General features: G+C 53.9%; 2 protein-coding genes across 2 annotated transcripts in view; one reads left to right on the top strand and one right to left on the bottom strand.

The window, feature by feature from the left end:
* TMEM9 (transmembrane protein 9) overlaps positions 1 to 13450 on the bottom strand; it is a 229527-nt gene that overhangs the window by 171326 nt on the left and 44751 nt on the right. The window lies entirely within an intron of this gene.
* PKP1 (plakophilin 1) overlaps positions 1 to 13450 on the top strand; it is a 49831-nt gene that overhangs the window by 31250 nt on the left and 5131 nt on the right. The window contains exons 4-12 of the mRNA XM_050764949.1: positions 1885 to 2029; positions 2907 to 3114; positions 3955 to 4132; positions 5572 to 5686; positions 7268 to 7423; positions 8302 to 8478; positions 9732 to 9885; positions 10246 to 10432; positions 11021 to 11105. Of these exons, the coding sequence (XP_050620906.1) occupies positions 1885 to 2029; positions 2907 to 3114; positions 3955 to 4132; positions 5572 to 5686; positions 7268 to 7423; positions 8302 to 8478; positions 9732 to 9885; positions 10246 to 10432; positions 11021 to 11105 (1405 nt within the window). The remainder of the gene's footprint in view (positions 1 to 1884; positions 2030 to 2906; positions 3115 to 3954; positions 4133 to 5571; positions 5687 to 7267; positions 7424 to 8301; positions 8479 to 9731; positions 9886 to 10245; positions 10433 to 11020; positions 11106 to 13450) is intronic.

Raw genomic sequence — 13450 nt, 5'->3', positions numbered from 1 at the left:
TTGGCAAACGTTTGCCGAACATCTACTACATGCCAGACTCTTTGGCGAGTGCAGGGAACAGCAACCCTGATAGGGACAACCCAGAGCTGTTCTGGAGTTACACAATTAACTCCTTTTCAGAGAGCCTCAGGAGCTTTGCATTCTTTGTCTTTAATCCTCACACCCCTCACCAGGCAGGCATGAATATTCCTGAGGAGAAAACAAGGCACAGAGATGTTAAGCAGCTTGTCCAAGGCCACACAGCTGGCTCTCCATCCTGTGCTCTTCCCTACCAATACCACACTGTTCTGAAAACAAGCAGGACCCCATTGTAGAGCTAGACTTTTCCTAACTACTTGAAGGCTGTAAGGCGTATTTAGGATGATCTGGAGAAGAACTTAGAAACCACTCTCTCTTAGAGGCTGATCAGGGCAGCCTCTGGCTTCAGCTCATTGCCCCAACCAGAGACCCTGAGTGGAGGTTCTAGGTGAGATATGGAAGGGATGAGTGTCAAGCCATTTTACTGATGAATGCAGTGACCTTCTCTCAATGCAGGCAACAGTTCTACTAACTCAGTGCCAGAGAGCTCTGCTCCTCAGGTGGTTTTCTTAGAAATGAAGTTGGGTTGCTGTAGCTAAAACCATGATTATTTATTGACCACCAGGTATGTTAAAGCATGAGGAGAGGGCTCCCTCTCTGAATGCTGGACACAGCCAGTCACCACCCTGTGACTCTACACCAAGGGAACTGGAGAGGTTCTTAGAAGACAGGTTTCCCTTCCCTAGGAACGCTTCACAGAGGTGGGGCTTCAGCAGGGCCAGTGGCGTGCCTTGAGGCATGCCTGAGACCTGGCCAGGGTCCAGTGAAGGGGACAGTCTTGCTGGAGCAGACCCTGGATAGGGGCTGGGGAATATTCATAGTGCAGCCAGGTTATTAGGTTAAAACATATGAAATGTCTGGTTTTATGGCTCAAAAAAGGTTGACTACAGACATTTCCTATGATTCAACCCAATACCTGCCCCTGGATATCAGGCTAAGCTGTTTAAACTTGAACCTGAAGTATGGAGAAGCCACTGATGGTTTCTGAGCTAGAGAACAACACAGTGAACAGGGTTTTAGGACCACTTATCTAGTAAAAAGGGTAAGAATTTTAGATGGGGGAGCTTGAGGAAGAAAGCCAAATATGGCAGTCCCTTGCTGCCATTAAAGTGATCAAGATCAGGAAATTGGTGGCTGTAAGAATGGGAAGAAAGGATAGATGTGAAAATTTTTGTGTAAGCCCAGCTGGACTTGGGGATGGATAGATGGACGGACGGATGGATGTATGGATGGTTGGATGGAGGGATGAATGGATGGATGTATGGACAGATGGGTGGATAGATGGATGCATGGACGGATGGATGGATAGATGGATGGATAGACAAATGGATGGATGGATGGATGGATGGATGGATGGATGGATGGATGGATGGATGGATGGGATCATGGCCATTGTCTTCCATTTTCCTAATACCAGGCACAAACAAGAGAGATGGCAAGGTGGGTGGGAAGCTTCCCCTCAGGGAATAGAGAGGAGTTTTTCCTCAGTGCAGAGATAACATACCTGCTTGGACATTAACTGTGACCAGGGGTTCACTATTCTCACATGGGGCAAATCCAGTTCACTATTCTCACATGGGGCAAATCCAGGGGTTCACTATTCTCACATGGGGCAAATCCACCCAACATCCAGTGGGTGTAGCTTTCCCTTCTCTGGAGGAGAGGAACCGTTCCCAGGGGTATTCTCCAGGTGGGTCCAGACTGCGATTAGGCTGTGGCAGCTTAGTGTACCAGGAGGAATTCTGAGCCCCCTCAGCAGGGCTCCCAGCCCACCCTGTAACCACCCCCACTGCCCATTCTTCACAGGATCTGCAGTGAGGACATCGAGTGCAGTGGGCTGACCATCCCCAAGGCTGTGCAGTACCTGAGCTCCCAGGATGAGAAGTACCAGGCCATTGGGGCCTATTACATCCAGCATACCTGCTTCCAGGATGAATCTGCCAAGCAACAGGTAGCTTGCTGCATACCTTCCTCCTTGGTGGGCCTGCGCAGGGCCTGGGTGTATCAGCCTGACTCTGCTCTTAGAGATGGGTGGGGGCATCTGCAGTTGGCTTCTTCTTGCCCTGCCCAGCTGCCAGGGTCCTTCACATTGCCCAAGGTTAGAGCTGGGCATCTTAACTTTCTGCAGAGCAAAGCCCTCTGTTTAAGTGGACATTAGGCATGTACACTTCCTCCACTGGTCGTGGAAGAGATACTTCAATGCCAGCCATAGGTTCAACAGAAACCCCCTTTCTCAAATCCCACTAAAGAACATGACTGCTCCCCACCTCTCAACTCCTGCCCTCCTGCCCGCTTCCTCTCTCCCACTCCCCTTCTCTCTCCAGGCATTTTACGGTAGAAAACAGGGCCTGTTGATGCCTCCAAAGCTTTGCTGGTGGGAAGGACACTACAGGGCTCTTCAGTTCAGCCCAAGGATGTAGTCAGAAACGTGTTTCCCAGAGTCCCGGATAAGATCGTATCCGTTTCTATGTCTGTGTTCTGCTTTAGGGTTTTGAAATGTATTTACATCCACTTTCTTGTCAGGTCCTCACCATCATTCTCCAGAGGAAGAAAGCAGGACTCAGGAAAGAGGAGGGACCCTAGCTGAGGGTCTCCCAGCTAGGATATGGGAGCTAGGATATGGGAGCTAGGATCTGCATCCAGGTCTTTCGCCTCCTGGTCTGGGTCAGTTATCATGACCTCACACTGCTTATTTATTTTGGTAGACTTGAATATTTCTGAACTGATAGATTTTTTGGTCTGAAAAAAAAAAATCAGCTTTGAGTAGACAATAACTAGATCAGCCTCATCTCCCTTGACCAGGCAGTGTGGCGACTCTCTCCTGGCAGGTCTATCAGCTGGGAGGCATCTGCAAGCTGGTGGACCTCCTCCGCAGCCCCAACCAGAACGTCCAGCAGGCCGCGGCAGGGGCCCTGCGCAACCTGGTGTTCAGGAGCACCACCAACAAGCTGGAGACCCGGAGGCAGAATGGGATCCGCGAGGCAGTCACCCTCCTGAGGAGAACTGGGAACGCCGAGATCCAGAAGCAGTTGACCGGTAGGACGCCACAGCCATGGAGAGCCAGCGTGGGGGCTGTGCAAGGCCACTGGCTATGGCCCCAGACTGGCGTGCAAGTCAACCTCTCCAGGCTGGGCCAAGACACAGCTGTACAGATTTGACCCAGGGCCAATATCCTGAGAGTTTAGTGACACTGGCCTTGGACCAATTAGGGGTATCCAGAGGGTGACCTTGGGTGGTGTGCACACACACAAGGGGCCACCATCTTTTTGAGGTTAAAGAGCAAAAGGAGGAAGGCTGATGTCCAGGCAAGATCCATATTCCACAAGTCCTGGGATTCCCAGGTGATGGAAAGAGAGTAAGACTGAAGGGGGAAGGGGTTAACAGGTCTTAAGCACCTACGCTGTGTTCAAGAAATATGGTAAGCACTCAAGGTGGGGGGCACAAGAGGAAGAGGTCACCATGAAGACCTAGAATTGGACTGGGAAGATCAGACCATGTACAGAGTAACAATTGATAAGTATTTCTGGAATAACTTTTAGATGGAAAAGAGACTGCGTTAGAAGATTCCAAGTGCTAAAATTTACACTAAAAACCACTGATCAATCAAACGTTTTTTGATCACTTTCCACATGCATAATTTTGGCCTTGACAGAGAACTCTGAGATGTTCCCTGCCCTCAAGGAACCTTCAGTCTGGTTGGAACATTGAGAAATGGTCTCATGAAACAGTCAGACAATAGGTTCTATAGACCAGGGCTACCTGGAAGGTGACATTTCAGTAGGGCCCATTTGCTAGAGTCCAGGCTGGGGCTGTTACCTCGGTCCCTAGGGCATCCTGAGCCTGGCACAAATTGGGATGATGGTCTCTGCCCCCCAGGACTGCTCTGGAACCTGTCTTCCACTGACGAGCTGAAGGAGGAGCTCATTGCCGACGCCCTGCCTGTTCTGGCCGACCGCGTCATCATCCCCTTCTCTGGCTGGTGCGATGGCAATAGCAACATGTCCCGGGAAGTGGTGGACCCTGAGGTCTTCTTCAATGCCACAGGCTGCTTGAGGTGAGAGAAGAAGATACATGGGGTCTTTCTGTGCCAGCCTCGGGTCCTTCCCCAGACAGCCCCATCTCAGCCAACATTCAGCCAGTGCATAGAACATAACAGACAACCTGGCACTCGCTCTTATGGGCAGGCTGCAAGACACAGGGACTCAGACCTTCCTAACTTCCCTGGATCTGGATAAGGCCCAGGACCCTACCACCCGCTTTGAGAGAATGCAGCGGACATTAATCAGGAATCTGAGTGTGAAATGCCTGGATCTGAATATCCAAACTGGTTCAACCATTTCCCTCCTCCACCCCATGAAAAAATGCATTTCTTGTGCTATCTTGAAGAGTGTTCTTTTAGACAAAAGTCTACCGATGGGTTGCTAATGAGTCACTTCCCAGCTGTGGTGTTAAAACTGTTTGCCATGTTCATTGGCATGAAGATAGCACTGCTTCGCCCAAAGTTGCCTAAGTTCCGTGCCAGGGTGTGGCAAAGCTCCTGTGGGGCTGGTGGGAGGGCTTGTTCTAGAACCAGAGGTTTACAAGCTGGTGAGAGGGGTAGGTGTGGAGGGGCGGCTTGTACAGGGCTTGGAACCCTGGAGCAGGATCCCTTTTAGGGTCCCAGCTCGCTTTAATGGGAGTTGTCTTTCCCAGCTCCTGAGAACCGCCCCCCCCAGAGTGGTGGGTGCAGCTGGCATGTGCCTCTGTGTCTCAACTTGTGTTTCTCCCTGCCAGCCTCCAGTAGCAGCCTCCAGGAAGCAGAGAGGCTGGGGAGATGAAAAGTGAGGGTAATTAAGAGTTTTATGGGGTTGATGTGCTATTGGTAGCAACAGCAGCCACACCCCACCTGCACCAGGCTGATGAGCCCAGATTGCTTGGGAATGAGCCTACTGCTAGGGGCAGAACACGGCTTGGGTGGAGAGAGAGCTTCTGGTGCCCAGCCTGGCCACCCCCAGCTCCACTTCTGATCCAGCATCAGCAGAGCTTCTTCCTGCCCTACAGAAAGAGACTGGGCATGTGGGAGCTTCTGGCTCTTGTTCCACAAACGGCTGCTAGTAGCAGGGTGTGGGCCTTGGGCTGCAGCTGCAGAGGGACCATTGCCACATGGAGCCATTGCCAGTTATAAAGTTACTGGGCAGAGTGAAGGAGGAGAAGAACTGAGTGCAAATGAGCCCTCATTTCAGTCTCGGCCAGGGCCAGGCGGAATTGGCTAAATGGTTTCTCTTTCCTTCTTTTTTCATCTTTTCCTTCCTTCATTCCTTTCCTCCCTTTCCTCTTCTCCTTCCTTCCTCCTACTACAACTTCCAATCTCCACCCCGTCGTCTCCTCTCTGCCCTCCCCTCCCCTGCCTGTTCTCTCTCCTTCCTGTCCCACACCACACTTTCTTGTATCTACCTTTCCTGTTCTCTCTTCCCCCTTTCTCTGCCCTCTCCCACTCTCTGTTCTCTTCCCCAGGAACCTGAGCTCGGCCGATGCAGGCCGCCAGACCATGCGTAACTACTCAGGGCTCATTGATTCCCTCATGGCCTATGTCCAGAACTGTGTAGCGGCCAGCCGCTGTGACGACAAGGTGAGTGCATCCCCTGGTGGCACCCTGACCCCTAGGCCCAGACCCCTACGTTTTCTGGGTGCCTTTGAGGCCTGGCCCAGTGACAAGACAGTAGCACAGAGCCAGGGGTGGTAGAAGGGGCATCTGGATGCAGGGCCCAGTGTGGCTACAGGGGTGGGCTCTGAGGACAGCGTGCCCATGCAAATCCACTCTCCCTCACTTAGAAGTGTAGTCGATGCAGCTGCTTCCCTCATCTCTCTGTTCCCCAGTTCACTCTTCACTCTAATGGAAATGGTCATAATCATATCAACTCATGGGTTGTCTGAAAGGCTCGATTAGTTAATAAGGAAAACACGAAGAGGGCCTGGCACAGAGGAAGCTCCCAGCAAGTATCTGCTGGCTGCACTTCACTGGCGGTGCCGAGCCCTGTCCTGAGGCCCCGAGCCCTGCCCCACAGCCCCGAGGAATCCATACTGGTGCCCCCAGGGCTTAGTGTCCCCCCTGAGATGAGACTCTTTCTGCCACTGCTATCTTCCCACTGCCTCCCAGAAAAGCCATTGGCAGGGTCACCTTCCTGCCCTCTCTGGACTTCTGGACACACAGCACAAACAGAGAGAAAACAAAATCGTGGAGGGCAGATAAACAGAAGGCTGAGATGTCCCCACCATGGCAGGACAGTGGCTCAGGAGATAGTGAGGTCCAGCAGGCCCCAGACCGCCAGGAGACTGGCTGGCATCACAGCATCTGGGTTCTCAGCACAGTTTCCGTGAGGAGGGATTTTATCTCCTGCTCCCTCCACTGGAAACAGCAGCAGGGTCGCAGAGGAGAGCAGTGACGCTGGGCTGCTCGGCCTGGTTCCAACTGGCAAGATGCTTTTCTGCTCTGGGCACAACATCCCCAACACCTATGTAACCCCAAGCCCTGGAAGTCAGATTCCCTTAGGCCCCAGCAAGGGCCAAACATCATTAGAAGGGTAAATCTGCTGCCCCCAAACCCTAGTCCTGGAGGTTTGCCAAAGGAGATTGACAAAGATCTGGGCCCATGCCAGGATGAAGCCCTGGGTTCCAGGTGCTGCTGTTTGTTGACTTAGCACCGCTGGCATTGACAGCTAAGGACTGGCCCATAGGAAGAAGGAATGATGGGGGCACTAGATGGCTTTGGAATCTAGAGGCATGGGGCTTCTTCTGGAGGAGTTTGTTCTGGGAAAAAAGACACATTCTTCAGCATCCCAGTCTACCCATTGGCATGTTGTCCATAGCAGTCCTACTGCATGCTAGGCCCTATGATAAGTGCTTTCTCTGTATCATCTTCCCAATACCCTAGTGAAGTGGATGAATGCAGTCCCATTTTACGGTTGAGATAGCTGAGGCCCAGAGAAGTGAGGCCAGTCAAGTTCATGCAGCGAGGAAATGACAGATTCAAACTCAGGTCCCAGAGGTAGCCCTGGAAGACTTTCCAGGCTGAGAGTGTGGTGGTGCCTGCGCTCATCTTTCCCGATGCAGCCCAGGTGCCTCTGCTCTCTTATTAGTTAGGGTAGGTGGTAGGCCAGGAGCCTGTCTGGCTGGGCAGAGGCTCAGGCCCATGCCTTTCCTTGGTCCCCAGTCTGTGGAAAACTGTATGTGTGTCCTGCACAACCTCTCCTACCGCCTGGATGCTGAGGTGCCCACCCGCTACCGCCAGCTGGAGTATAACGCCCGCAACACCTACACCGAGAAGTCCTCCACTGGCTGCTTCAGCAACAAGAGTGACAAGATGATGGTGAGTACAGCATTGGCAGGGCCAGGGCCCGCCCCATCGAGCATCCCACCAGGAGCCAGTGCTTCATCTGCCCTTTCCTCTGGGCCCTCCTGGAGCCTGAAACCAGCCCTAAGGGACAGGCCCGTGCTGACGCCTTGGCCTGGGGCTCATGCTGCATGCCAGGAGCTGAGTAGAGGCCATTCATCTTGCACAAGGGGGAATCTGTTCTGGGAAGTGTAAGGGCTCAGACCACCTTAGAGGTCTAAAACTCCAGCCCTCTGTTTGCAGGCCTTGGTCTTTCTTACTGTATAATGGATCAAGTCTCCCCCATCTTCTCCCTTGCCCTTGAGAATCTGAGGAAAGCCAGAACTCTCACCCTTTCTGGCCTTGGTTCCCAACATCTCCTGAGCTCTCCCAGGCTTCCCCAGAAGCAGAAGACTGCCGGGGATGGGTAGTCAGGCCTCTTTCACTGGGCCCAGCTGTGGAATCCAGGTCCCAGACCACCCCTGTTGGCCCAGGCTGGGTCAAACCTACTGTCTGAGTCTGGAAGAGAAGGAAGCATCATGATGGGAGAGCCCAAAGCAGCCCCACGTATCTGGAAGGTTTGGGCCAAGGCTGCCCTGGGGCACAGCTCCCAAGATGCCAGGATGCTCTCTTCTCCCACATCCTGGGATGGTCTGGAAGACAATGGCCCATTCCTGCATCTCATGGAGCTGCTGCAGTGCGTAGAGGAAAGGGGTGCAGCGGGGTTGTCCTAGGCTCCCTGCCTCCGCAGGCGCTTCCTCAGCTCACCCTGTCTGGAACCACGACCCTGAGGCTGGGGAAACAGGGACAGAATGCCTGGGTTGTGTCCTCTCATGAGGCTCCCACTGACCCCCCGACCTGCTCTTTCTCTTCAGAACAACAACTACGACTGCCCCCTGCCCGAGGAAGAGACCAACCCCAAGGGCAGTGGCTGGCTGTACCATTCAGATGCCATCCGCACCTACCTGAACCTCATGGGCAAAAGCAAGAAAGATGCCACCCTGGAGGCCTGTGCAGGTGCCCTGCAGAACCTGACAGCCAGCAAGGGGCTGGTGAGTGGGGCTGTACCTTCTCTCCCGCAGTGGCCCCATCCTCCAGCCACCGTCCAGGCTCCGCTCCCTCCTTTTCCCCCCAGCCTGTCCCCTGGCTTCGGAGCCTCCTGTGAGCAGAGTGCCTGGCATATGCTGGGCTCTGGGCTGAGCACTGGGGAAACACCTCTGCCCTTTAGGAGCTGCTGGGGGGTGCAGAGTGGGTGGGCCCACTAACGCTGGATTCTGTCCACGCCCACACAACCCTCTTGGGCACATGGTTCCTGGTCCCTGGCTGGCCTCCTGGGTTCTGCTTGAGGTTAGGGAATGGGGTGGAGAGGGTGTTTGGCAAAAGGAGTTTCCCATTTGTTGAACTGACAAAGGTGGAAAAAGAGGGTTTAGGGTCCAAGCAGGTCCAGAGAAGACTGGACAGAATTCGTGCAGATGTTAAGGCCAAATGTATGTAGCTTTGAGGGCACAGTGATATGGGGCAAAGCCAGAGGAAACCTGTTTGCAATCAAGAAGAGTTGAGATGGGCCAGATGGCCAACTGTTCTCCAGCTTTACTTAAGACAAGGGAACCGAGCAGCAGCAGCACTAGAGTGGACCAAGGGCAGAGAACTTCTGTGGCCGTGAGGAGTGAGGCTGGGCAGCTCTGAGAACGCCAAATCAACCTAGACCTGTTACACTTGGGGTGGCTCTGTTGCTTAGAGGTCTGGGTGAACTGGGCTACCTCTAGGGGACCCCAGTTCTGTCTCCATGTGGGCCCAGACCCTTTCTTAGCCCTCTTTTCTCAAGCAAGCCCTCAACAAATATGTGTTGGATTCTAAAGAGGTAAGAAAGTTGGAAGAAGAAGGCCAGCTGTATAACTGACAAATACCCTTGACCGTATAGTTTCACATGGGCAGATAGTATGGGGAGACATAATGGGGGCAGCGCTGAGACAGTGGGGTGAGAGAGCAGCGTTGGACACTTGGGTTAGTCTAGAAGCTGACTCTGGGTTACTATGAGTAGGGGAAAAGAAACTTCCCTCTCTCCACCCATCTGGTCTGCAGGCTGATCCGGGAGAGAGGATCAGGGCTGGGAAAGGGGAGGTGCATGTTAGCCTAGGTTTCTGTTGTTACCCACATGTGAGCAGATTTCTGTGTCTGCCAGTGCTTCCAACATGAAAGAGAAAGCGTTCTGGGATGTCTGCCTTTGGGATTCCTTGCCCCTTGCTGCCTGCCATGGTGCCGGGGAAGCCACAGGCTAGCTCCTTAACTGCTCCTTCTCTCTTAGATGTCCAGTGGCATGAGCCAGTTGATTGGGCTGAAGGAAAAGGGCCTGCCACAAATTGCCCGCCTCCTGCAATCTGGCAACTCTGATGTGGTGCGGTCTGGAGCCTCCCTCCTGAGCAACATGTCCCGCCACCCTGTGCTGCACAGAGTGATGGGTAAGGTCCCTCTCTCTCCTCCCCCTCTAGCTGAGACATGGCAGGCTCCCTGCAATTCAAAGCCTGCTTGAAGGTCATCTTTTAAGCCATTCCCTGGGATGAGCTTTCCAGGAAAGGAAGCAGGCCAAAGACAGGTGTGGAGACAGGAGTGGGGAGCCTGTCACCTGAGGGCTGGGAGCAGATCTGCAAAAGTCCTATCTGGGTCTCTGAGCCCTGAGCTTGAGCTGCCAGGAAGCCCTGAGGGCCCCCTGGCTCAGAGCCTGGCAGAAGGCTATCCAAGAGTGTGGCCCCAGAGGGAACCCCTCAGCCCCTCCTTCCCCAGTCATCCTGACCCTGTGCCCCAACTCCTTCCTCTCCCAGGGAACCAGGTGTTCCCAGAGGTGACCAGGCTCCTCACCAGCCACACTGGCAATACCAACAACTCTGAAGACATCTTATCCTCGGCCTGCTACACCGTGAGGAACCTGATGGCCTCGCAGCCACAGCTGGCCAAGCAGTACTTCTCCAGCAGCATGCTCAACAACATCATCAACCTGTGCCGCAGCAGGTGGGCGGGGGGTGCTCCCACAGGCTGCGCCCCAGTCAGAGCCCCTCCTCACCCTGCACAGCAGGAGGCAGTCCCGCAGCTCTCCATGGAGCAGGGATAGCACCCAGGGCAGGGGGAGCCAGGGACGGGGGAGGCTTGAATGGAGGAGAAGTTCCAGAAGCTGAGAGTGCGTGGAGCGAAGGGTCCAGCATCCAGGCCCCAGGGCTGCACGGAAGGAAGAGGCAACACACTGGGCCAGCAGGAGGCATGGGGCAGCAGGTCCAACTGAATAGGGACTTTATCCTATTCTGTGGGGCTGCCTCTTCCCAGGACAAGGCTGGGGACTGGAGTGGAAGAGCACTGCCCCCTCATGGCCCCTGAGGAGAGTCCTGGGGTGCTCTAGGTGGGCAGGGTCATGGGGTTGTGCCCACTGTGTAGGGTGACCAGGCTCACCACACCCCAATGGGGCTCCTCTCTTTTGCACACCTGAGGCCTCCTCTGAGGCCTCCCCTGTGTCCAGTCCCTGGCAGTGGGGGTGGGAGGGAAGAGGGTGTTCCTTCTCACGCCTCCTGGAATCTCATCTCACAAATGCACTTTTCACCTGCCCAGTGCCTCACCCAAGGCCGCAGAAGCTGCCCGGCTTCTCCTGTCTGACATGTGGTCCAGCAAGGAACTGCAGGGTGTCCTCAGACAGGTAAGAGCCCAGGACATCATCCTCTTCTGAGGTTCTTCCTGCTCATGAGCAGAGGACCTGGCATATGCTGGGCTCTGGGCTGGGCACTGGAGAAACGCCCCTGCCCTTCGGGACAGTCTGAGAAACAAAGACAGCTTCTACATGAAAATGAATGTGATGAACATTCTGATCAAGTCTCTGGGCTCTGGGATCTGCGAGGGGTGCTGAGAACATGGAGGGCAGAGGAAATCAAGGAAATGTGTGACAGGCCCGGGGTGGGATCCTTTAGCAGCAAACTGAAAAGCAGAGTGGACAAAAAGCACACAAGTCTTTTGAGGACATGGGGTGCGCTCCAGCTAGAAATGTAGGTTTGGGCTAGGTTACAAAGCCCTTTTAATTTCAGACTGAGGAGCTTGGATTTGCACTTTTGGCACCGGGGAGCCATTCAAAGTTTTGAATAGAGGGTCTCATGATCAAAGCAGCACTAGAAAGACTAATCCCACACGTGTGAGCCAGGCAGGGTGGGCTGAGAAGCCTGGAGCCTGCTGGCCTTGTCCTGTGGTGACCTTGGCCTCCTCAACCCCTCCCCACCTAGCCAGGGGCAGAGTCCTCTAGGGTATAAGGTCTTGTTGTAGGACATCTTCACATGGCCCCTTCTTTCCCATTCCTCAGTGACGAGCATGGACATAAAGGACAGGAGGTGGAAGAAACGGAGCAGTGGGGCTGATTAGGCTGGAGCTTTTAGCTTGAAGACTATGGTTACATTCACAAAGACAGATCAGACGTGGAGAGGCTGAGAAGGCTTTGAGATGGGAGGAAGAGGGATCCCAATTTGGAGAGGTCGAGTTTGGAAGACTTGGATGGGAGACCAGGCTGGAGGTGGTGTGGGCCCTGGCAGAGGGGCCAGAGCTACCATACAGAGTGGAGCTTTGTTCAGGCAGGCGAAGCCATGAGAACAGGCAAGACCACCATGGGATGCATGTGTATGGAAAAGTCTTGAGGGACAGGGCAGAAATATGAAGACCATCTGCTGGGGACAAGGAGCAAAGGCCAGGGAAATGGGGAACTGTGTAGGGTGCCAGAAGGGGCTGAAGACCTGGTGAGAAGAGGAAGCTCTAAGGAAGGCAGGGCATCAGTTCCCAGCGCTACCTAGAGGACCAGGGGATGGACACTGGGAAAGGCCCTGGATCTGGTGCTTCAGAAGTCTCTGGAGCCCTTCAGGAGCACTGCTGGCCAAGCAAAGAGAGCCCCATGGGGCCTGCTGCAGGGGGCAAGGCAGTGGGTGGGGATGGATGTGGAGTTGCTGAGAGGAGATGCTGCTCACTGCAATTTAGCCTGGAGAAGAAGAAGCCAAAGAGTGGGTAAAAAGAGATCTGTTTAAAGACAGAGGGGACTCAAGCATCTCTGTCATGGGAAGAGAGGGAGTAGGCAAAGGATGGAGAAAGACAGGGATGGAGGACAGAGAAGCCTGAGGATCGGTTGAGCAGCCTGGGGCAGAAGGAATTTCCTCCAGCACAGCAGGGGACAATAGGGAGACCCATGAACCCATGGTGTCCAAAGATGATTGGGGAAATCTGAAGGTCACAGCAAAGAGTGGCCCTTGTTCTCCATGTGACATTCCAGAGCTCCTTTCCAACAGCACTGCAGTGGGGGTGGGCTTGGCAAATGGCAGCTGCCAGATAGACAAAGGGAGACGGGGAGGCAGGTAAGGAGGACTGGTGAGAGCTTCCTCCCACTGTGTAATGGTGGTCCAAAGCATTCAGCTTACCCCAAAACACAAATGGAGTCCACCCCTGGCCTAAGACACACAGAGAATCCACTGACATCCCTCTTGGTGGGAATTCCCTTCTACACATGCCTTTGGGAACCAGCGTCCCCATTCAGTCTCCACTCCTCCCTCTAGCTGTGCTTGACAACCGTCCTGGGCACGATCTAGTTGGTGCTTCTGTTCCCAAAGGGCCTTCACATCCATCATGCATTGAGTTGTCACAAGCACAGGTGAGACAGGCCACATGGCTTGTATCCATTTTGCTGAATAGGGAATCAGGGTCCAAGGACTTTGTCTTGATTCAGTGAGTCAGGACATGAGCCAAGTTCGACAGGAATGAGCATGCAAATCTGCAGAAGAAAAATGGCATCATGTAATACATGCCTAAAGACAGGAGGAGCAGGGCTTTGAACCAGCTGCTGTTTCGGATCGCCTATGCCATCTCCCCTCCTGTTTCCACAGGTCAGTGATGGCTGGCTTGGTGCTCAGAGCTCAGGGCTGGCAGCAGGACTCTCTTTTCAAGGGCACCTGGGCCTATTGCTGCATTCAAATCATGCTGTCCACGTTCACTTGGAAGCATGTATTGAGCACCTGCTGT

Source organism: Macaca thibetana, chromosome 1, assembly GCF_024542745.1.
Source record: "Macaca thibetana thibetana isolate TM-01 chromosome 1, ASM2454274v1, whole genome shotgun sequence".
NCBI lineage: Eukaryota > Metazoa > Chordata > Mammalia > Primates > Cercopithecidae > Macaca > Macaca thibetana.
The sequence above is the reverse complement of the archived record's forward strand: the minus strand, read 5'-3'. Positions and strand labels throughout refer to the sequence as shown.